This window comes from Carettochelys insculpta, chromosome 6 (genome assembly GCF_033958435.1).
Source record: "Carettochelys insculpta isolate YL-2023 chromosome 6, ASM3395843v1, whole genome shotgun sequence".
NCBI lineage: Eukaryota > Metazoa > Chordata > Testudines > Carettochelyidae > Carettochelys > Carettochelys insculpta.
The window spans coordinates 64,053,959-64,079,243 of NC_134142.1; the positions used below are offsets into that span (position 1 = coordinate 64,053,959).

General features: G+C 46.1%; 1 protein-coding gene across 1 annotated transcript in view; it reads right to left on the minus strand.

Moving 5' to 3' along the window:
* Positions 1-25,285, minus strand: part of CDAN1 (codanin 1) — a 59,563-nt gene that overhangs the window by 10,478 nt on the left and 23,800 nt on the right. Inside the window, exons 9-20 of the mRNA XM_074997078.1 lie at positions 25,071-25,160; positions 24,445-24,520; positions 18,873-19,081; positions 17,903-18,017; positions 14,863-15,006; positions 13,991-14,157; positions 12,837-12,918; positions 11,999-12,088; positions 4,811-4,865; positions 3,615-3,748; positions 2,658-2,761; positions 79-231 (exon numbers count right to left, since the gene is read on the minus strand). Of these exons, the coding sequence (XP_074853179.1) occupies positions 79-231; positions 2,658-2,761; positions 3,615-3,748; positions 4,811-4,865; positions 11,999-12,088; positions 12,837-12,918; positions 13,991-14,157; positions 14,863-15,006; positions 17,903-18,017; positions 18,873-19,081; positions 24,445-24,520; positions 25,071-25,160 (1,419 nt within the window). The remainder of the gene's footprint in view (positions 1-78; positions 232-2,657; positions 2,762-3,614; positions 3,749-4,810; positions 4,866-11,998; positions 12,089-12,836; positions 12,919-13,990; positions 14,158-14,862; positions 15,007-17,902; positions 18,018-18,872; positions 19,082-24,444; positions 24,521-25,070; positions 25,161-25,285) is intronic.

A 25,285-nucleotide genomic window follows, 5' to 3' on the forward strand; every position in this document is an offset into this window, starting at 1 on the left:
TCAGAGCCTGCATAGCACTAAGGAATCTGCAATGAAAAGAAAGAGAAGTGACTAATTTATGTATCTTCTACTGCTTACTCTCTGCCTTTGTGTAGAGCCTGGGCCCCTTCCTCGTACAGCTGAGTGCACACCTCTTCCAGTAGTTTGCTATGATTAGCAGCCTCCTCTTCTTTTACCTTGTCTTGCAGCATGACCTCTGCCCTTTTCACCAGCTCTGCTACCAGGGTTGCCCTGTTACAAGCCAGTGGGACAACAGAGAAAACAAGTCAGGGAATCAGAGTATATTCATTGTACTTGCTCCACGAGGGGCACCATCTTCCTTTAGACACCAGACAACACAAAACCCAAAGAGAAACTTCATCACATGATATTGTATTACTCTAACTCCCCCTATACAGTAAGAGGCTTATCATCCCAAGCTCACAAACTAATTGCCCCCCCAGATGTTGATACCAAAAACACAGATTCAGAAAGCGAAAATGGGGAAGATAGCTCAGTGGTTTGACCACTGGCCTGCTCAACCCCGGGTTGTGAGCGTAATCCTTGAGGGGGCAATTTGAGGACCTGGATCAATCAATCAATAAATAAATAAATAAATAAAAATAGGTGGGGGTTGAGATGGTGCTTGGTCCTGCCAAGAGAGCAGAGTGCTGGACTCAATGACCTCCCGAGGTCCGTTCCAGATCTACGAGATGCATATCTCCACATAAAATAGGTTTCTATGGGTGGCAAGAATATCCAGAGTTATCAGTCACTGCTACAACATTTTGGAAAACAAATTAAGCCTTGCGTCTCAGGGTTTAAGCCAATCTCTAAGTGTTAGGATTTAGGATGAGACCCAGTATGGAGGGCAGAATATCCCACATTTGCCTCCTGTGATATTTTCTGGACCCTTCCCTGAAGCATCTGGTACTAGCTGCTATCAGAGATAGCGCACTATGCTGGAAGTCCAACATAGCAATTCTTATGTTTCCATGTTCATTCTAAGACGACATAACCCCAACTGACAAGGAATATGCAGCCTTTCCCTGAGGATATTCACAGAAACATCATAGGACACTAAGATCTTTTGGGAGCACTAATGCAGGCAGATCTTCAGGCACCAGCACCCTCTCTAGACGAGCACCCATACCTCCACCTGCAACTGGCAGTACTGTATTCTACAGGCAGTAGACTCACATGGACATTGTTAGAGCAATCACCCAAGCATAGACAAAGCATTACCGTCACCAAGAGAAAGTGTCTGCTTACACAATCAACATAAAATGAACAAATGATCTCTGCCCAAGTCAACTGAACAGATGTCTGTGTTGTAAAGCCACCACCGTCTGGCCCCTCAGTGCAGAGGCCAAGGGTAAATGGGACAAAACAAAGAACCCAACTCTTTTCACCTCTGAAAGTGGATTCCCATCTGACCAGGGTAATACAGGCTAGCTCTGCAATACCATGGAAGTGTTCTCTAGCTCAGTGGTGAGCAAGCTGCAGCCTTCACACAGGCCCATCTGCCTCCCTCCCCCGACACACCTCTCACACACTGGAGCCCAGCATTTCCTATTCCTCTCCTCCATCCTAGCACTTTTGGAGTACCAAAAATCCACTGATTTGTACTCTGCCCCTACTCCTCTCCCTGCCAACCAGAGATGGAACACTGCAAATCAGCTGAAGACGCCTTCAAAAGGCTCAATAAAAGAGCAAGCGCTCCTTTGCACTCTGAAAAAATATGTTTGCCATTGGCTCGCTGGTTTAAAGGAGCGAGAGATGAATACTTAACCTCCACGAATGAATCTGAACACTAGCGAGCCCCAGTCACACGCATCACGGTCTGAGAAAAGGAGACTAAGCATTTTATCCTGAGAAATATTATTGCAGATATTTCTAAATGAAGTCAGTCTTTCAAGGTAGAAGCTGGGTGCAAGGAGGTGACTTATTCAGTATGAGGCAGAGGGTGCCTAAGTGGATTCCATTCCAGTCTCAGCCTCCTCAAGGAATTCAGGATGGGGAAAAGGATGTCCAGTATCAAAGGAGAGATTGTGCCCTCCTTCCTTTCAAAGGGAGGTGGCAACTATCCTTTGAAGCAGCTGAAATATTGAGCTGTGATTTTAAAACACTGTCCATTTATAATGCCATCCACTGAGGATCCTTTATCGGACTTTACTGTGAATTAGGTGCCCAACACTCAATCGGGGGAATGGGGAGGGAGTATTACTATTATCATCTTGTTTTTCCCCCACAGACAGGGTATTTAGGCAAAGAGATTAAGTGACGTGTGCCCAATGTTGCAGAGCAGGTCAGTGGGTGACTCCCAAGTCATAAGTCACTCATTTTACAATACCTGTAAGAGGTATCCCAAACTCAGGGATGGGGTAGGGAAGGTTCCGTCACCTGCAAAGGGTTGAGGCTGGGACGCAAGGGACGTGGACGGACAGCATCTGCACTGATGTCTGGATGGGCCCTTCTGTTATACGAATCCATCTTCAGAGAGTGCCACATTCCCCGCTAAAATGAGCTCAACCTTTTAGTATCAGGCTCAAAACTACCCACTGCCAGCAGTCAGGCCAATGCAGCAACTCTCTCTGCAACTGGACACCCAAATGCTTGGCCTCAAATTAAAATTCAGCAGGCAAGCAGGGATCAAAGGTGCCTAACCCAGCACTTACTTGATGTGCTTAACACAGTTGGATCCCACCCTCTCTGCCACGAATTCCACTGTTTTCTGCAGGGATGGGGGCTGATTGTGGAAGAAAGCCTGCTCCAGCTCCACCTGCGCAAGAGGGAGAACAAGAGCTGCAAACAGAACAGGGCGGTCCCCAGTGACCTCCTCCTCTCCACTACAGGAATAAACAGGCCTGGAGCTCTGTTGTACACAGCAAAGACACAGAACTTTGCTAGGCTAGAACATTTTGTGATCGCAATCCTGGCACTCCCTATAAAAAAATCAGTTTTTAGCTCAAAGCTCATTACTTCAGACTTGGAAGAAACTGCAGAACAACAGACTGAAAAGGGAGGAAAAGTGGAAGAAAAATCACGGATAGCTCTATTCCACCTTGAGAGCAGCACCTCCTCAGAGCAGGCTGCAACCGGAAGCACTGTATGTCAATGAGCCATTCCCAAGGGAGGCTGCTTTATCCTCTAATTACAGGATGGGCAACACTGCACCACCCACAGAACTGTCATCCATCCTACCAAGGTTACACAGGAGTCACAGTGCAATAAGAAAGTCAGGTTATGTACCACAGAGAAGAGAGACAGGAAAAAAGACTGGGTATATATGACTCAGCTCTGTGATAAGGAAATGCTTGTGTATTCAGGCTCCATGGAATTCAGAGCCCACCTCTTACCAGCGCTGGAAGATTTAACAAATAGATCATAGTCATCCTGCCTCTTGTGTTAAGCAAGAGATCCTGCCTATGCCTGTGTTGGTTTCCCCCTCCTCTCCCGCCATATAATTTTAGGCTAAGACCGTACAGCTGGCCATCTTGTGAACTCTCCCTCCCTTTATATATCTGTTGTGAAAAGCCACTTCATGCTCAGAGCTACCTCATTACACAGGAACAGAGTGAGTCTCCAGCTTGTGCAAGGACCCAGGTACACAGTCCCTGTCGGGTTCTCTCTACCTGCAATTTCTGCTGTGTGATGGAAAGTTTAGGTGCCAAGGACTCTGCAGCAGTTGGGGTTATTTTCCGTATATAACCACCATTCTTCGATGCACTGCCAGTCACAAAGGAAGCCAGCAGCTTCCGTAGCTCACCTGTAAAGAGAAACAGACATGACAGTGGGTAACAAGCCAGATGTGCAGAGAAATTTACTGAACCAGGTTCTGCAATACCCTCGCTTTCATGGAGGTGGTGTGAATATTAGGAGAGGCCAGTTCAATCCTAACCTCCCACACACCCACAGCGGCGAGAAAAGCAGGATGCAAACCCCTGTCCTTGCAGGGTGGCATGATGCTCCCAACAGGTGACAGGAAGGCAGCACATTGCTTCCCACGCTCCGCTGTGACCCTTCAGAAGGGCTCGGGGCAGTGGCATGGACAGGCTTTGATGACAATCCTGCCCAGCTCTCCTCAGATTGTGAGGTGAAAAGTGGCAGCTCTAGAAAGACCACCAGAGCTGCCAGAGAAGACAGCCTCCTCAGCACTGCAGTGTGATTGAGAGTATGGTGGAGGTGATCTCAGCAGGGAGATTTCAACCCTTCAACTTGTGATGAGCATTTCTCATGCAAGAATCATCGCATTGACTGTACAGTATTCCCTGCAGCCACATGAACATCAGTGCAGCCTGCAGAGGTAAAGTTTCCCACCCTCACTTTCAAAGCCAGCACTGGCCCTCCATAACAGGTGGGCACCTCTGTTGTACAAGGGCACGGTCACCAGGAAGCAGTCTCTTAAGGAAACAATACCAGTGACTGTGTCTCAAATCAGTCCTGACAACAAAAGCTTTAATATATGAAATCACAGTGAAAAGGAATCCCTCCCTTCAATAAGCAGCACCCTGGACACGGATACCATTACAGTCCAAACCCTTCTTATTTATAGGGAGCATGGGGAAGCCTGGCATTCCCCCATTCACACATGATTTTTCCCATGGAGTGCCCAGGCTTGCCCTCTTCTGTGACAGACACAGCCAGAACAGTGAGTCTGCAACCTCCCTCTCTCTGAGAGATACTTCTATCGATTGTTGAAGCATTCATGACTCTTTTCATCAAGGTCAGAGTTATGTGGCTGACATTAAAGGCTGTGGGCAGGGCTAAGATACGTGATCTGGCTCATGGGACCAAAGAATGCTCGCATTAGCATCAATACAATACTCACCAAGGTAGGGACAGCAAGTATAAAGTAACTGCTGATCCACCAAAGGCACAAAATCCTGTTAAGGAAAGAAAAGGAAGCTGAAGGACAGAACAGCTACAAAATGACAGTCTTTGAAGGATTAGAAACCCCTACGTATCACACGCGCGTTTCATGGCACCTTATCCAAAAAAGGAAAAAAAAAAAAAATGAAGCTAATCACAATCCAGATCAAGTGAATCTGAAGGGGGTCCTGAACTTTGGACACCATGGAGCTAATTCCAGCCCTCCAAAAGATCTGCTATTGCCTGAGCTTTAGTCCTGATCCTCGGCCTGCTGAGAGTGCATGACCGTAAAGAGGGATTAAGGCTACGCTACATAATGAAGTCAGTTTTAAGGCAGTTAGCTTGATTTTATAATGTCACTGTAAATACCATCAGGTCAATTTTAGGGAACACTAAGGTCAATATTATTACACCCACAAAGCGAGCTGACATAGAATCAAGTTCAAATTAAGGCTAGTGTGGAAACATCATGTATTTAAAAGAGAAGTTACTCACCTGCAGTAACGATGGTTCTTTGAGATGTGTCCCTGTGGGTGCTCCACAATAGGTGTCGGGCTCACCCGGCGCCGCAGATCGGAATTCTTCCAGCAGTTTCTCCTGGATCACGCATGTGCCGGCGCGTGCTGCTCCCCCGCGCGCCCCAGGCCGCGTGCGCGATCCGGTCCCCGCCAGTTCCTTGACCAACCGCCTCGAATGCTTCTGAAAAACGCTAGACAGAGATCCGAAGCAGGGAGGATGGGTGGGTGGTGGAGCACCCACGGGAACACATCTCGAAGAACCATCGTTACTACAGGTGAGTAACTTCTTTTTCTTCTTCAAGTGGTCCCTGTGGGTGCTCCACAATAGGTGACTACCCAGCAGTAACCCAAGTAAGGAGGTGGGTAATCGGTTTATGTGCAGCTTGCCCCCGAGAGGACTGCTGTCGACAGACGGGTATCCTCTTCAAAATACCCGATGTAGGGCATAATGCTTGGCAAAGGTGTCGTAGGATGACCAGGTCGCCGCCCTACAGATGTCTTTCAACGCGATGCCCTTGAAGAAGGCTGTTGACGCCACCACCGCCCTGGTGGGGTGAGCCCTAGGCGGGGCAAGCAAAGGGGTCTTTCGAAGCTCGTAGCACATTTTTATACAGGACACAATGTGCTTTGAGATACTCTGTGAAGAGAGACCTTCTCCTTTTGACCTGGGAGCGAGAGAGACTAGAAGCCTGTCCGTTTTCCGGAAGGACTTAGCTCTGTCTATGTAGAAGGCCAACGCCCTCCTCACATCCAGGAGATGCAGGCATGCCTCCTTGCTGGAGCTGTGAGGCTTTGGGTAAAACGAGGGTAAAACTATTGGCTCGTTAAGATGGAACTTCGAAGAAACTTTTGGAACAAAAGGCTGGGTGCAACCTTAAGGCTACCGCCTCCTTTGAGAATACTGTGCAGGGCGGCATTGCCATCACTGCTGCGAGCTCACTCACCCTGCAGGCTGACGTAATTGCAAGGAGGAAGGTCGTTTTCATCGTAAGGAGACGGAAGGGAACTGTGGCTAATGGTTCGAAAGGTGGACCCGATAGTGTGCTGAGCACCAAGTCCAGACTCCATGATGGTGGAAGCGGTTTCCGAGGCAGGTACAGGCTTACCAACCCCTTCAAGAACCTTGTGACAATAGGATGGGCGAATATAGTGGGCCCTTCCTCCGTATGCCGAAAGGCTGATATAGCAGCGAGGTGGACCTTTAGTGGAGGAGACCCGCCTCTTTTGACATCCAATAAGTATTCTAATATTACAGGTATAGGAACGTCAAGGGGAGCTAACTGCTTCGCGGAACACCAGGCTGTAAATCGAGTCCATTTCTGCTTGTAAGTCCTCCTGGTGGAGGTCCTTCGGCTACATTCCAGGACTTGTTGTACTCCCTCCGTACACATGCTCTCTAAGGAGCTGAGCCATGGATTAACCATGCTTGTAGACGCAGACCGAGGGTGCGGGTGCACAATGGACCCCTGAGCCTGCGTGAGTAAGTCCAGCGCCACCGGTAGAGGAAGCGGTGGGCGGTCCGACATGCGCAGAAGCAAGGGAAACCATTGCTGCCGATCCCAAGTTGGGACTATGAGTATCATGCGAGCTCTGTCCCTTCTGGCTTTCTGCAGAACCTTGTGGATAAGCACTGTGGGGGGGAAACGCGTAAGGTAGAGGGCCCCTCCATGAAATCATGAATGCGTCCCCCCCAGGGACCCCCAACCCACTCCTGCCCTGGAGCAGTACTGGGGACACTTCTTGTTGTACTGGGTGCCAAACAGATCGATCTGGGGAACGCCCCCATGTACGAAAAATGCGCCGTAGCAGATCGGAGCGGATCTGCCATTCGTGCGTGAGTGCGAAACACCTGCTCAGCTGATCTGCTTTCACGTTGTGAGTGCCTGGCAAGTACGAGGCTTTCAACGTTATGTTATTGGCGATGCACCAGTTCCACAATCGGACTGCTTCCGCACATAGGCCACGGGATCGTGCTCCTCCTTGTCGATTGATGTAAAACATAGTGGAGGTATTGTTGGTATTGATCCCGACTACTTTGCCATGCAGGTAATCTCGAAAATGTTTGCAGGCATTGAACACTGCTCTGAGCCCCAGTGTGGTCATGTGCAGTGTCTGTTCTGCAGGGGACCATAGCCCTTGCGTTACCTTGTTGCCGATGTGCGCTCCTCATCCCATGTGGGAGGCGTCGGTAGTAAGAAAAATAGAAATTTGTGTTTGGTGAAAAAGGCACCCCCACTAGCAGATTCTTGGGATTTTCCCACCATGCTAGGGATCTGCGCACCTCTGTCGTGGGCGACACTCCCCTGTGGACAGTGTGGGATGCCAGTTTGTAGATGCTCGCCAGCCAATGCTGCAGGCTTCACACGTGTAACCTGGGATTCTGTACCACAAACGTCACTCCCGCCATGTGGCCCAACAGCTGCAGGCATGTTAGGACCGGCACCGTGGGGCTGTATGTCATGACTTGCACCAGTGAACTGATGACGCGGAAGCGGGCGTCGGGCACGTATACTCTTGCTGTGATAGAGTTTGTGTGTGCCCCTATGAACTTTATATCTTGTGTGGGTTCGGTCTTTGATTTTGCGAGATTGATAACTAGGCCCAGCGAAGAAAACGTGTCCGCTGTGACGCGTATCATGCGTAAGACCTCTGCCTCCGAGGCCCCTTTCAGCAGGCAGGTGTCCAGATATGGGAAAATACACACCCCTGTCTGTGCAGGTAGGCTGATACCACTGCCAGGGTTTTGGTAAAAACTCCGGGAGCCGAGGAAAGGCCAAACGGAAGAACCCTGTACTGGAAGTGCTCCCTGCCGACCGTGAAGCGGAGGAAGTGTCTGTGTGCTGGGTGGATTGTTATATGAAAGCAAGCATCTGGTAAGTCGAGGGCTGCAACCAGTGTCCATCGTCCAGTGCCGTGAGTAGAGAGGCAACTGTGATCATCCGAAAAATGTTGCTTGTGCAAGTAACGGTTGAGGCCCCGTAGATCCAAGATGGGCCTCCAGCCTCCTGTTTTCTTCTCTGTTAGGAAGTAGCGTGAATAAAAACCTTTCCCCTGGAATTGCTCCGGCACTCTTTCCACCGCCCCTATGAACAGAAGGTGATCCACCTCCTGCTTGAGCCTCGCCTCGTGGGCAGCGTCTCTGAGATGAGGCCTGGCGGGAGGCTTCGTCGGTGGAAGTGACTGGAAGGGGACCGTGTAACCCGTGGCTGTAAGCTCTAGCACCCATCTGTCCGTGGTGATCTTTTGCCATTGGGAGTGGAACGGTTTGAAGCGATGATGGAACATGAGATGAGAGTGGCATTGAGCGATGGTATTGATAGTGCAGCCCCCGACATACCCATCAAACTTGTTGTCTTTGGGCCTGCCCCGAGGGCGTACGGCTTTGTTGGGAACGTTGCCTGGGAGTTCTGTACTGCTGCTGCTTTTGATGGAGCCCTTGGTCGTAGCCTCTTTGATATTGAGCATGCTGTGGTTGGTAAGCGTAGCGTCTTCACCAAGGATAAAATTTCTCTCTCCTGTATGGGCGAGTATAAATGCTCAACGTTCTAAATGTGGCTCTCAAGTCCTTGCTGGAGTGGAGGACCGAGTCGGTTGAGTCCGTTAACAGCTTTTGTGTATCAAAGGGAAGATCCACGATCTTCACCTGGGGGTTCCTGGGGAGAACCAGACGTCTGGAGCCAGGACTCCCTACGCATGACCACTGCTGTAGCTGTTGACCGTGCCGCTGTGTCCGCCACGTCCAGCGTAATTTGCCATTCTCAATGACAGGGTAGAGGAGGAATATACCTTCCTGCCAAACAGCTCTAGCTTCTTAGCATCTTTATCCCATCCCACCGATTTGTACTGAGACGCCTTTGACCTCTGCTGGGACAATTCGACCACCAAAGAATTTGGTTGTGGGTGACTAAAGAAGAACTCCATGCCCTTGGCTGGGACGAAGTACTTCTTATCTGCTCTCTTGTTCGTAGGCGGAATAGAGGCCGGAGTCTGCCATATGGTAGTGGCTGACTCCATAATGGCTTCATCTAGCGGGGTAGCAATTTTGGATGAAGCCGGGGGTCTCAAATTTTTGAGGAGTTTATGATGTTTCTCCTGCACCTCTGCCATTTGAATGTCTTGCGTGAAAGCCACTCTCGAACAGTTCCTGGAATTGTTTAAGGTCATCCGGGGGGCAGACATCCCCGGGGGCCGTGGCCTCATCTGGGGAGGCTGAGGAGGAACCACTAGGGTAAACCTCCCTCAAAACCTCAGGCTTCCATGGTCGATGATATACTTGCTCCCTGGAGGATTGTGAAGGAAAGTCTCGGGGTTCTGGACCTCACTCCCCCTGAGACAACTGTGTTTCCGTCCCAGAGCGAGAGTGTACACGGGGGTATTGAGCAGCAGGGGAGGACCTGCCCCTGGATCTAGGCCTGCGGTGTCTGTGTTCAGCATGATGCAGATGACCATAGCAGCATGGGCAAGGGCCCGGTGGTGGAGACCTGGGCCACGAGCGGAGAGTGTACCCACGATGTCCGGGAGAGCGGGACCTCCGCGACGACACAGATAGAGGTGAAACTGGTTTGTGATAGTACTCCAGGGGATCCATGCCCAGAAATGGTGAAGGTGGCCCAAGCCATGGTGAAATTGGTTGAAGGAACGGAGAGGGAGGTTCCAGATCAGCTGATGGAGTCACAGCCCGTTGGTGCGGCGTGTGTATCTCAGGGGGAGGGCTAGGTGATAAGGACAGTGCAGCCCTGACTGGAGATGGACTGCGGTGCTGGGGTTTTCCTTTTTTCTTTTTTGCCTTGCCCCTCCCTTGCAGGGTTGGCACCGCCCCCTCCCGTGGCAGGGATCTTGGCCCCGCTGTCAGCGCCACACTCAGCACAGTCAGCTGCGGTGCCGCGTGGGTAGTTTCCTCCGGCACCTATAGGCTCCGTGCCAGGTGCCGTTGGCGCTGCAGGGGCCAGTGCTGCCGATTCCGGCGCTTGCCTCGCTGGTGCTCTCGGCACCCTGCGTGCCGGCTGTTGTGTAATCAGAGACTCAGCCTCTACCACGTGCGCTGCCGCACCACCGCTTCCCTGAGCTCGCGGCTGGGGGCTCTGTGTGCCACTCGTCCTGCTCGCTGAACTTGCTGGCAAGGATCGAGCCAGGGAGAGTTTCCTCCTTTTCTGCACCGAGGGGGTCAGAGAGGCTGCCTTCCTCTCATGCAACCCAGAGGGCCCTTCTGGGTGAGGCTTCTCTGGCAACTCCGGCTGGAGAGCCTTGTCAAACAAGAGCATTTTAAGCCTCATCTCTCTGTCTTTCCCTGGCCCTGGCTGTGAGCTTAGCACAGTGAGAACACTTCTGGGTAACGTGTGATTCCTCAAGCAGCGGATGCATTCACTATGCCCATCAGAGGCTGGCATAGCTTCGCGGCATGACTCACACTTTTTAAAGCCTGAGGAGGCCATCGCAGTGAGTCCTTTACTGTTAATAGGGTACTTAGCACGTAATCAGTGCCTTTTCGCCCCAATAGCGATCACTGGCCTGCGGGGCAGCGGGCGGCCTAAGTGGCCTTCTCATCCGCTTCTCTCTCCCCCCGCCCCCCTTTTTTTTGGCTGATATTCTCCTCGTCCTTGTTTTTTTTTTTTTAGTGACAAAAACGATAAATTACATGAAAACCAGCTCTCTTATCTGACTCTGGCCTTAGCCTGAGCAGATTCCGTCTGCAGCTGATGGCGGCTGAAAAGGAACTGGCGGGGACTGGATTGCGCGTGCGGCCGGGGGCGTGCGGGGGAGCAACGCGCGCCGGCGCATGCGCAATCCAAGAGAAACTGCTGGAAGAATTCCGATCTGAGGCACCGGGCGAGCCCGACACCTACTGTGGAGCACCCACGGGGACCACTCGAAGAAGAATTGAATTTATTAGCCTCCAGAAGTATTCTGTATGTATCCCACAATGCCCCACAGTTGTCCGCTCTGGCCACTTCCACCCCACACCCTCCTGCGGTCCCTCTGCTCTTTTTATTTGCCAACCTTGATAGCCATTTTTCTGATTTGTCAACCTCGATAACAATGTTTGGACCTCTGTGCTTTATATGGTGAGTCTGTTCTGGTAAGGCAATCTGAAGAAGTGGGTCTGTCCCATGAAATCACCACCTAATACATTATTTTGTTAGTCTTTAAAGTGCTACATGACTGGTTTTTTGTTTTCATAGAATACAGACTAACTCGGCTCTCTGTCACTTTGCCCTGGGGATACTCAATCAACAGCAAATCAGAGTCAAAGTAAATACGCTTGTGTGACATAGCAAGGCCTCTCCCTCAGCAAAGCACCATCTCCATTCATACCACCCACACTTTCTCCTGTTTAGATTCACATGGGCAGTTTACCAAAAGCCCCAAGAGGTAATCTGCATAAAGCAAGTAGATTGCAGCTGCCCATGTTTTTAATATTGAGATCCAATACAGACAACTCCCAGCATGTAATGCAACCTGATCAGATAACCTGTAGCATTGGTAGTGTCTTTGTTCAGCACATTCTCACTGAAGTAAACCACTACACCGAATGTTGAAGTACACAGAGTGCACTAGGCCTGCAGGCCACCCTGGCCTCAGTCGGTCAATCAGCAACAAACATTAAAGCAGCTTCTGTCACACAAACTTACCAAAGCCTGAGCAGAGGTCACAGTGTCCTTTATCAACCTCTCCTGTGTGACTCCAGTGGTGAAGAACAACTCCTCCGGGAGAGAGGGGACCTGGAACAGTAGTTGCGATTCACAGACAGTCAGTGGGCAAAATGCTGTCCCAGCCATAGGAGAGGGAGAGTCTTTCAACATTCAGATAAGCTCCATAGCCTGCCACTTAGGATCTTCTATCCTCTCCCAGACCCACCATGCCACAGACAGCTTCCTTCCATACATCCAGAGTTTATTACCCACCATTTCACATATCTCAACCTCCCATCTAGAGAGGTTTCATATCCTGCATCAAGCTCCAGGGGTCCCTCACTCCTATTAAAACAGCCACCATTCTCCAAGCTAAGGACAGAATGGGACTCCCTTTGCAGTCTCATCAATGCCACTTCTTAATCCGCTGGACAAGTTCTCTGTTGATTAGTGAAAAAATCACTGCCACAGCCCCACAGCATTCAGCACACTCCCTCTGAAATGCAAGACCATTTCCAATTTCAGTGGTAATGAGTATGTGCATTTGTAACAGGCAAAACTCTTTGCTCGCGGAAAAATACTGTATTATTTAATGAAAATGAGACCTATAGAAATAAACTATGACGTTGACTAGATGAGGCTATCTTCTTTATAGAAATTTTGAAACAATCTACAAAATTCTACAGCAGAACTATAAGTCACAAGTGAGTGTTAATAAACCCCACTCTGTACAGAAAGGATCTCATGTTTATTTCATCAAATTTTCTCATTTTCAATTATTTTATACTAATTGCTAGCACACTTCTCCCCCAGTTATTTACGTTTCCAGCTACTGTACCTGAAAAAGCCAGCCCAGCACTGCAAGGATCAGTAGCTTGTTTAGAAAACTCATCTCCTTATCTTCAGAAAGGACCAGGCACCTGCCATGGAGAAAGGACAGTGGAAAAGATCATTATACTTCAACTCAATAAATATTCTTGCTATAACTTGTCTCCATGCTGTCCATTTCACTGACCTGTAAACTGCCTTAGAGGGGTAGCTGTGTTAGTCTGTAGCATCACAAAAAACAAGCAGTCCTATAGCACCTTAAAGACTAACAGTTTATTAGGTAATGAGCTCTCGTGGTAGAAAGTTTCTTATCTAATAAATAAAATCGTTAGTCCCTAAAGTGCTTGATTTTTGTTCCATGCCTTGTCTTAGATCTCAGGTTCTTTAGAGCAAAGAAGGTATCTTAGCCTCTGTATGTGCATGGTGGAAAGGGGTTTTAAAACATACACTGTACATTTGGTCTGCAGCAGCCACAGTCTGGCGACTACAGGACATGCTACAAATCCCATCTGTTATTAGTTATGACGGTGGGCAATAAAAACAGAGTATTTGGGCAGTGGGAAACTTTGTGGAGAGACTTAAATGTAGATGTTACAGCAGCACACAAAGCTTGAAGACACATGGGAAGTTGTTTATATTTGCTCAAACTGTATATTTTAATCAAGTACCAAAAGGTTCACAGAGCTTGGGATGGACTCGTCTTTAACACAGTATAAAATCAAAAGAAATGTAAGTGATTTATAAATAGCCGTAACAGGGAACAGAAGAATTAAGTGATTTTTATAATGGTCCCACCTGAGGGCCAGCAAGGGGCCTCACAGCCCCTACCTTGGAGGAAGGGTGGGTTGATTTTCACAACTATCAGAGGTGTAGCCATATCAGTCTATCTGCAAAAACAAGGAGTCCTGTGGCACCTTAAAGGCTAATGGATTTATTTGTGCATAAACTCTCATGGGCAAAAACGCACTTTGTCAGATACATGGAGTGGAAATTAGAGGCAGGGTGCTAGTATGTTTTCCCCTACCTCTAATTTCCACTCCATGTATCTGACAAAGCTGGCTTTTGCCCACAAAAGCTTATGTATAAATTAATCCATTGGACTCTAAGGTGCCACATAAGGTGAAATATTCCCAGGCAGGTGCAGGAATCTTTTCTCTCTCTCACCTGTACAGCTGCAGCAGGAGGGAAAATACCCTCCTGTAGTAGTCAAGGAATGGTGCAAAATGGTCCACAAGAGAGAGGAACTCTACAACCCAAGGAACAGTGAGGATAGTACGTCGGTTCAGGATAGATCCTCTCAGGAGCTTCAACACATCCAGTACTGGCAGGGTCTTAAATGCACAACACACATTAAAGTAGTTTGATGCTAACTTTTCACACTAAATTTTAAAAGACATACAAGTTTATCTTATGGTTTCTTTCCATGATTTAACTTTGTGCAATTAAGTGGTAATGAAATGGTAATTAAATGGCTAGTGTTGCTCTCTCCCAAACCTCCAGTGGCTAGAGATTATTTAAATATCTTGCTATTAAGCTAGTGGAGATCCCACTGCCGCTTTGAGAAGATGATCTTCTGCCTAGAACCCTAACAGTATCACAAGTTCTCACTTCATTTCTTATAGACAGTAAAAGGCGATTTGCATCTGTTTGGACGTATTAACGGGAGGAATCTAGCAGAAAGATGAGGCATTCGAGAAAGTGTTTCTGGTAGTAGACCTTTACACAATGCACAGGAAATTCTTCTAGCCAATTCAGGTCTTCAGTACAATGCTCGTGATCCCACAGCATCATCAAGTCCAGCACTACACCTCATACTAACATTTCCCTTTTCTCTATTTCATACACTCCTTTACCCAACACAGCACACACACATAGGAGCTTATCCACAGCACCGTATGGAATGCCTACTAGGAGACTGCTAAACCTCATGAAAAGATGCTGCCAGAAACAGCAGAGAAATACCTGCCTCCTCTGAGGGGTAAAAAACTTACTTGCCAAGCAAAAGCCCAGAGGTTGGTTTTCTAGCAGTTACTTACTCTGTTTCTTAATGCCACTGCAGACTCCTGCAAGTCTCTGCTTGGTGGTTCCACTGTTCGATATGGAAGGAAAATAAGAAATCCCAGAAACTTTGCCAGGAGTCGGAGAGTCATCAAGGCCACCATGAAACGCTTTTTTTCATCCTGAAGTGGAGAGAAGGAAAATTGAACAGGAACACCATCACACCAAACTGAGAAGCATAAGAATGGTTATACTAGGTTAGACCAAAGGTCTCTCTAGTCAAGTAGCCTGTCTTCCAACATTGGCCATTGCCAGATGTCTCGGACAGGGAAGATGTAGAACAGGTAACCCTCAAGTGATCCATTCCCTGTTGGTTTTTCCCAGCTTCTGGCAAAAAAAGAGGCTAGGGATGCCATCTCTGCTCATCCTAGCTAATAGTTATTGATAGACCTATCCTACCTGAACTAATCTAGTTGTTTCTTGAACGTTGTCGTAGTCTTGGTCCACTAGCTTATTAACAGCAGGATAGTTAAATAGGTCTCTAGCCACTGGAGGTGAGAGAGTTAAAACACTAGTCATTTCATTACCACTTAGTTGCACAAAGAGTTAAATCAGCTCCCCCACAACGAAAAAAACCTTCAAAAACAGACTCCAAAGAAAAACTGCAGCATTACAATTCATTTGCACATTTGACATCAATCGATCAAAGACTGAACAAAGGCTAGGAACAGATGGATAACTACACAAGCAGTTTCTCCTCTCTTGGTGTTCACACATCCACATCAGCTGCTGGAAGAGAGCCACATCCTCCCTGACTGAACTGACCTCATCAGCTCTGGCCTTCTTGATTAGGACTCCCTTCTTTTCACGAGCCTGTATATAGAGATCTGCCTCTGAAATCTCCACTCCGATGCATCTGACAGTGTGTCTTTGCCCACAAAAGCTTATGCGCCAAATAAAATCCGTTAGTCTAATAGGTGCCACAGGACTTTGTTTTTGTGGTACAGACTAACATGGCAACCCCTCTGATTCCAGATCATTTATGAATATGATTTGTGCCTGAACAGAATTTCTGAGGGACACCATTATTTACCCTTCTGCATTCCAAAAGCTGATCATTTATACCTACCCCATTTTACTATCTTGTAACCGCTTACCAGTCCATGAGAGGACCTTCCCTCTTATCCCAGGACAGCTTACTTTGCTTTAACACTCTTTGATGAGGTACCTTGTCAAAGGCATCCTGAAAAATCTAAGTACGCTATATTCACTGGATCCCCCTTCTCCACATGCTGGCTGATCCTGTCAAAGTACACTACTAGATGGGATATCATACTTCACCAGTTACAAAGAACACATTGACTCTTTCCCATCAAATTATGTTCATCTGTGTATCTGACAATATTGTTCTTTACTACAATTTCAACCAGTTTGCCCAATACTGAGGGCAGGCTTACAACCAGTAGTTCTCAGGATCACCTCTCGAGTGCTTTTAAAAATTGGGATCACATTAGCTATCTTCCAGTCATTTGGTACAGAAGCTGATTTGAAGGATAGGTTACAAACTACAGTTAGTAGTTCTGCAGTTTTACCCAAGAGTTCTGAAGAAACTCAAATGTGAATGCCATCTGGTCCTGGTGACTTTTAGCTTACTAGATTTGTTCCAAAACCTCCTCTCACTACCCCTTACTCTGGAAAAATTCCTCAGATCCGTCACTAAAAAAAAGAATGGCTCAGGTCTGGGAATCTCCCTCACATCCTCAACCATGAAGACTGATACAAAGAATTCAATTAGTTTCTCTGCAACGGCCTTATCATACTTGTTCTCCTTTAGCATCTTGATCATCCAGCTACTCCCCTGGTTGTTTAACAGACTTTCCACTTCTGATAAAGTTAATAACAAAAAAATTAAGTACAAGTCTTTGGCTAGCTAGTCTTCAATTTTATAATTATATTTTTATACTTCATTTGCTAGAGTTTATACTTTTCTATTTTCCTCGTTAGGATTTAATTTCCACCTTCTAAATTATGCCTTTTTGCCTCTTGCTCCTTTTACTTTTGTTGTCTATCCACAGTGACGCTCTTTTGGTTCTCTTAGTATGTATACCCCCAAATTGAAAAGCATAAGTTGGGCTTGCATTACAGTATCTTAGAATGTTTCTATGCAGGTTAGAGGGATTTCACTTGACACTGTACCTTTTAATTTCTGTTTAAACTAACCTCATTTTTGTGTAGTCCCTTGATCCGAAATTAAATGCTACAGTGTTGGGTTGCTGTGTGTTCCCTGCCTAGGGGATATTAAATTTAATTATATTATGGTCACTATTACCAAACAGTCCAGATATAGTCACTTCATGGACCAGACTTGGGGAAGATTGCATTCTGGGGTCCTCAGCTCAGAAGCTGCCAGCAAACAAACCAATCCTGAGATCTCAGCCAAACTAAATTATCTGTGGCTTGTACAATGATAATCAAAGACCCTGCTGGCCATATTCTGCCCTCTCTTTCACCTACGCAGCTGTCAGGATTTTAGCAGAGTTGCACAGGTATAAATAGGTAAAAGAGGAGAATAGGACTGCATCATTTAGCCTTACAATCAGAACTTGGTTAACAATCCTGCTGATGATACCTAAGCCAGAAGAGAATCCAGTTCCCTCTCTCATAGGTAGGCTAGTTCTAGAGTGTTTTCATGATGTTTATATGAGAAGTTACTTTGTACTGCAGTCAGACCAGATGCAAGACAGTGGACAAAACTGCTAAAATGTCAGAGCAGAACCATATAAAGAGTTGTTAAATACTAAAAGAGCACATATAAACAGTAGTGGAATACAGAGGTAAAAAGTTACAGTGGCTACCAGAACCTTTGGGGAGAATTTCTTCCCTTCAAAACAATGATATCCCACACACTTACACCCCCTCAAATGCTGTTTGAAGAGGATAATACTCACTTCTCTACCTGTATTTTAAACACTTATTTTGATTTATATCTCTGTAGCAACTAGGAAACCCTCACCATGAACCAGCTGTTAGATCAATCAATCAATTAAATTGTTAGCAGATGTAAGGAACAAAGCTCACCTGTTCATCCATATCTGCTTCCCCATCACTAGGTTCATGCTCTACCAAAGTGAGGCCATCCAGCTCGAGTATCTTTAGACACAGGCTATCCATCAGGTGCTGGTTGAACTGGTAGCTTCAGCAAAAGATGAAAAGTCAGACTTAACATGAAAATAGCAGTGGAATCTCAAACATTTAAGCCTTAAATCACTGAAGTCAGGAATAACTAATTCAAAACAATCAACTCATAAGGGAGAAGCTCCAAGTGTACTGTATGGTCAAAAATAGCACTGTCTGCCCAAGCTCTAACTTAGACTCCAGGCAAGTCTCTGCACACACCTCTGTCAATGCACTAACCAACTCTGACATTAACTAAACACCTCTTCCATTCTAATCTTCAGCCTCTCTGGAACAGAGACTCTTCGTTATTCTCCAATACTGTGCAGATTCTAATGACGTGGCTAAACATCTACAGATGAGATTGTGAGGTCCCTAAACTCACTACAGTTGCAGTCTATTGGAGATTTGAATCTATGCTGTGGAACATGAAAGGCTAACCATAGAACAGCCTCACACTCCACTGTAGGGCACAAAACATCACCTTCTAAGGAACTGTGCAGAGCTCCTGGTATTACATCACCCTGTGGTTTTAGGAAACCTTGACCCTCTCTGGCAAGACATTCAATTTGATTCTGTAGTAAGCTAATTAGGAACTAACCTGATGTAACTCTTAGGAGATAAGATGGATTGTCCCAGTAAATACAAGAGCAACTTGTTTACTATGCCAGCAAGGAGTACTGAATGGACAGTGCAAACGGCAACTTTTTTTTTTCCAAAGTTTGAAAATCTCCCCTACTTGGGCTCCACTGTCTCACAGAGCTGGAGTTCCAAGACCAGTCTGAGTCAACTCCCCAACTATGGCACAAGCCAGAGGTATTTGTGAACAACCATCCAAACTTAGCCAAGGCAGAAGCAGTGATATGCAGCTAACCTTCCTGCACTGAGAATGAAGTCCCTGAAGAACTGCTGGCACCCTGGGAAGGCAGGGGGCGGGCAGGGCCCTCTGATGCTTTGAGGAACGACAAATCTCTCCTGCAGCCTCTTCAGCCGGCTCAGATTATCGGAACCCAGCATATTAAGGACATCTTGGTCTGGGGTATCACCCCAACTTGTGCCACCACCAATAGGACCTTTACACATCTTGAGGAGGGGGAAAAAGGAGGGAGATGGGAAATGTATAAGATTTTCTTTCACCTTGGATATCCTGCCCCACCCATACCCTGCCCCATATAAAGACTTTTGGTGTAGGAGCTATCCATCCAATGCAAGGCACTGGACATAGCTCCCTGTAGACCCTGTGAATGCTGCCTCCTTCAGTCAGTCAACAAGGGGGAACAGAGGAAGAGTATATAGAAAAGAACACAAGGCCCACACATTCTACTTTCCTAGCCTAGTGGTTTCAGAAATGAAATCCAGATCCAGCATACTAACATAACACTAGGCCCCCGCTAGGCTGCTGGGCCATCCTGGCTTTCTATTACATAGGGAGTATATCAATACCACGGTGAATTGTACTACCGGCATGAGCCAGAGTTCAGTTCAGTTTCCATGGTTAGCTCAACGGCTCAGGTACTGGGACTATTTAAGACTCACTGTCATCTACTGTAGTATCTAGTCCAGGCTCTATGAGGCACCTCGATGCTTTACAGATTGTCAATACTATTTGAAGTCCCTCATCCATGCAGACCAGTATGGCTCAGCAATGAAGGAAAAAGGCATCAAGCCCTCAGAACTGATCAGGCAACTAGGCACCTCAAGGAGGCAACTTTAAAACCTAGCACTACACTAAAGTAGTAAATGTCTTAAAATATGGTATGGCAAGATTAATATTCATTGCCTCTCAATAATTCTAAACTGAATATGCTCAATTTACAAAACAAAATCATTTTCATCTTGCAACCTTATAAACTCACCCTGAGCCAAATTAAATTCCTTCCTGGGTATCACCAGCCACACAAGTCTAGCAGGCCAATTTCTGGTCAATTATACCAATGGCCTCATTGCAGCCAAAATATTTTCAACTTAAGTCTTCCAGTATACCTGTGAAACCCTGACATGCACAGAGTAAGTGACGGAGAAATCTAGCCTCACAATTGGAACCAGATAACTCTGTTGATGATCCCAGTCTCTTAGCGGTGATGGTTCTGCAAGGCTAACCAAAGTAAACAGCATTACAATTGTATTTTCCTCATTAAAATCAGCAGATGACCACAACTATGTAAACACATGGAGCACATCTGCAGAGTAAGATATTCTTTTTGCAATCTCTTTTCAGAATAGAAATATATTTGAAGGGTGGTATTTTCACAGGTGACTAAGAGAAATAGGTGCTCAACTCACAATATAAAACTTCACCATGAAGCCTCTAGGCTCCACACTACCAAATCGAGCAATCAGGTTTGCATTAATAAGTTGGCTACCAAAAGAAAATTACAATTAACGCATATATTATCAATCAGAACGTGGAACGTCCAAACGCTGTTGGTGACTTGAAAGTTAAAGCTGCTTTGAAAGGAGATGGAGAGATACCGGTGCAATATACTTGGACTGGCAGAGATGCGTTGGATGGCATTAGGAGAGATGTGCAGCCACAAGTCATTTGGTCAGGGAATGAAACAAACCATGAGGCAGTAGTCAGATTCCTCCTCAGCAAAAGACCTAGAAGAGCACTGTTAGGACACAAACTGGTGTGAGAATGAAGTTACCGAGATTTGAAGCAAAACCATTCAACATCTCAGTCATTTAGGTGTATGAACCCACATCAGACAGCACAGAGGAAAAGATTGGGCTACTCTAAAAAACTTGACAAAGACACTGGAGGAGATACCGAAGAGAGACGTGTTGATCATTGGAGGAGATTGGAACGCAAAGGTCAGAACAGACATTGAAGGGTGGGAGAGAGTCATAGGAAGGTTTGGATATGGAAGAAAAAAACAAAACAAGATGAGAAACTACTGGAGTTAGCTATGAGCACAGGATGGTGATCTGCAACACAAGATTCCAACAAAAGAACTGTAGGAAGTGGACATGGCAATTCAACGATGAAGTCCAAGAACACGATAGATATGATTTTGATAAGAAGATGGGTAACATCAGTACAGCACTGCTGAATTTTCCAAGGAGCAGATATGGACTTGGGCCACAGTCTAGTGATTGCAAACATCAAGATGAAACTCAAGAGAAAGTATAAGACACAGTTCAAGAAAGGAAGAGACATGGTGAGGCTATGTGAGCAAGAAATAGGGAAGGTGTACAGAGCAGTGCTCGAAGAGAAGATAAGGAATGCGGGCACAGAGAAAGACCCAGATAAGAGAGTTGAAGGGATAGCAGTGAAACGACTAAAGAACATCAAGAGCCATGGAAATGATAAGCTCACAGGAGAGATCAAATATGGTGGAGAAAGTAAGATTTAGGAAATATACCAACTATGTAATATAGCATGGGAAGAAGAGAAGGCACCTAAGGAATGGACAAGATCAGTGCTAATGACAATACATACGAAAGAAAAAGAGTTGGAGTGCAAGAACTGCAGAATGATTGCCCTAATGGGTCATCTAGTTAAGGGACTGATGATGATGATAGTGATGAAGAGACTGAGATCGCAGACAGAAGAACATCTAGCGGATGAGCAAGCGGGATTCATGAAACATAGAAGTACCATATAGCAGATATCGACACTAAGATTGATAGAGAAAGCTCAATCAAGGAACATCTACAATTGCTTCATTGATTTTCAGAAGGCATTTGACAGTATAGACCAGAAAGTGACTTGGCCAGTTGTGGAGTCATACGGAATGGATAGCAGACTGACATGGTTGTTGAACGATATTAATGACAACGTGGAGGCAACAACGAGACAATGCAGAGAGGTGGGAAGTTGATTTAGAACAAGTAGAGGTATAAGACAAGGAGATCCAATATCACCGAGTATCTTCATCTATCATCTAGAGAGTGACATGATGTATGAGCTAGATTTTAAGAAGAAAATAGGCACTAGAATAGCAAAAGCAACAGCAAGTTTGAAGGCAATGCATAAGTTCTGGAAAAGCAAAGCGATTAGCTTAGGAACGACAGTGAGCGGCTTGAAAAAGTATGTGTTCAGCAGTATGTTGTACAGATGTGAGACACGGGTGATAATGAAAGATCTGAACAGAAGGACATTGGCTTTCAAGAGGAGCTGTTACAGAAAGATCCTAAGAATAGGGTGGATGCAGAAGGTCACCAATGAGGAATTAAATAAGATACAGCCAAAAAAGAACCTACTGCAGGTTGTACAAGAGAAGCTACAGCTATCTGGGCATATCTGCAAAATGAACAATGTGCAAAAAGTCAAGACCCTGGTATTCATCATAATGGACAGCTCCAACAGGAGAGGCAGACTGCACAGAGAATAAGTACATGATATAGTGGATTGGTGCAGAGCTAGCCTACAGAAACTAAGCCACTCCACGATGGACAGGGAGGCTGGGTCTACAGATGCCCAGTCCTTTCAAAAGGGGCATGTTAATGAGCGGGTTCAAAAGATGCTAATGAGGCGCTGCAATGAATTCAAAAGTGCGGCTTTTCAAATCACACACTGCCCATGGAGACAGGACCTTCCGAAAGGACCCCCCACCCCAGTTTTGGAAAGCCCAGAAGGACTTTTGAAAACTGGGGGGGGGGGTCCTTTCGGAAGATCCTGTATCCACGGGCAGCGCGCAATTCGAAAAGTCGCACTTTCGAATCACTACAGCTGCCATTATGCTAATGAGGCACTGCATATTCATTGCAGTACCTCATTTGCATCTTTTGAACCTGCTCATTAACATGCCCCTTTCGAAAGGAAGGGGCACATGTAAACCCACCCAAAAAGATGGAAGGAAATAATGAGGGAGGTATCAGACACCAATGGGTGTTGAGCCCATTGTTATCGCTGATCATGAACTTGCCAACCAGCACCTAATTTCCTCAGTCTCCTTTGAAAAGCCCAACCTAAGGAGACAACAATTTGATTTCAATTTGACAACATAAGAACACGCATTGCCTGTAGTTTTAAATACTACATTTGCCCAAGCCTTTCTGACAGTTTTCTATACGTTTAGATTGGGGACATAGGCAACTTGTAAAAACATTAACCATGTAATTGATTAAAATGTTATCAGTTACATAGTTAAATGTTTACCAAGAGATCTGCAGGTGACAGGGGTGGGGAGGCGGAATGCTGCAAGACCCCAGATTTTACTCTGGGCTCTCCAACCACCCCATATATGGGGATTCCAGCTATTACTCCTATGTCCAGGACTCTGCTGCCACCCTCTGTAGGTGCCCCACTTCCAGCTGCCAGTGTAGCAGCACAAGAATGCTGCACCTGAGGCTCTGCTGCTGCCCAGTACTCCAGTACACCCGAGTCCCGATACCTGGCACAGAGCCCAGTTCACTGGGATGCTGCACTGCAGCAGAGCCCTGGCACAGGGCGGCAGCCAGTATGCCAAGTCTGCAGGAACAGCAAGCAACAGCATAATTCTCAGCATGGCAGCATCAGGCCAGTACACAGAAACGCTGGGCCTATTGGGCAAGCCGCTGAAACCACAGGCATGGGGCAGTAGCTGGGACCTTGGGCAGCGTTTATCCATTAATAGAAACTGATAATGGTCAAACTTATCAGTTAAACTCTTCCATGCCTAGCTTAGTTTTCTTCCTCTCTCTACTGTGATGTGCGAAAGTCCCCACCCCACCCCCAACAAACAAAGGAAACTGACGAACTAGAAGTGATCAGCAATGGGAATGACTACACGCAAAACAAGCAGAAAATTCTCTCTGTACTTTCACTTACAGTGGTCTCACAAGTCACTCAGAATATTAGCATACAAAAGAATTACACAGGACAACAAACAGAATACCATTAGGCCTTCTCCTGGGCATAAATAAACCAAAACCAGGCCCATCATATCCATTTTCAGGTCCAACATCATCAACAATTAATTCCACTGAGAAAAATCAAACGTAACTGGGCAACTCTGAATCAGCTATGCATCTACTTCTAAGCCTTCTAAATGAATTAATTTTTATTGCTGGTAAGATGTGCCAGGAGAACAGCCTTCAAGATCAAAGCCCTCGATATTTATATCTCCTTACACAGACCTAACAGCAAATACTCAATAATCCAAACTCTGTCACTGATTAATTCCCCAGAATATCTGTCCATTATATGGAAACTTGTCCATTGGGAAACACATTGGGAACAAGCTACTTTTACACAACTCATTCAAAAGTAATTAAATAATGGTAGCTTTCTACCATCTGTGGTGGATGTGAACAGACAGTTTAGAAGAGAAAGGCTTCCTGGCTCCTTAATTATGCTTGAGACACATCCACTCTCCCCACCCCCTCAAGTAATTCCATTCACTCTGGAAAGGATCCAATTACAGCAAAAAGTATGTGTACAAATGTATAAATAATAGGTTACATGTTGCCACAGTTTAGCAAAACTGCTTTGTTTATTGCAAATACATTAAGTTATTTACCTGGATAAGCTGTTTCTGAAAGAGCCTGGCAAAGTGGCTGTGATTATAGGCTGCTGTGAGGTGATTCATCATAGCTCTGGGAAACAAAAACTGCTAAAATCAGCCAAAACAGATTCTACCTACCTCTATAAACAGAAGCACAATGTGACTTCCTTAGAAACCAATGCCTTCCCAACACCATATAAACAGCAAACAAGGGAACAGAAGGGGGACTGTTAAATGCTGAGGATGTGGTGAAAATTAAAGATTATCTAGGCATGGGGCAGGGGTAATTTGAAGATATAAACCAGAGTAAATGGTGAATTCTCTAACTTGAAGTATTTAAGCTAGGACTTCAGTACTTCAGTATGTCAGAGATTAAAGTATGTTTCAGGAGTGGGCAGGGGAAGTTCTGTCACCCGCAATATGCAGGAAGTCAAATTGGATGATTGCAATGGTCCCTCTGAACTTGACATCTGAGAGTTTATTCTGCTCCAAAACGTGACACTGTACAGTATCTTTTTTTTTTTTTTTTTTTTTTATAATTAACTCTGTGCCCTGTGTACATCTACTGGCTTTACAGACAAAAATAAGTTTCTAACACATTTACCATTTGCACACCAGAGCTGCCACACCAGGTCTCATACCTGATCCTGTTGCCCAGAACTCTTTCAAAGTCCCAGCCTGGTTTTTCATGGTTATCCTCCCATTCACGTAGCAATTCATAAAAGATGTCCCTATCGAACAAAAGAGGCAAACATGTCAAGTCCCAGGCCTTCAACAACCGAACATTCACGCAACTGGATGCCTAGCCAACCGTTTGCAAGGTATCCCCAATAGCATATATTCCACACTAAACAAA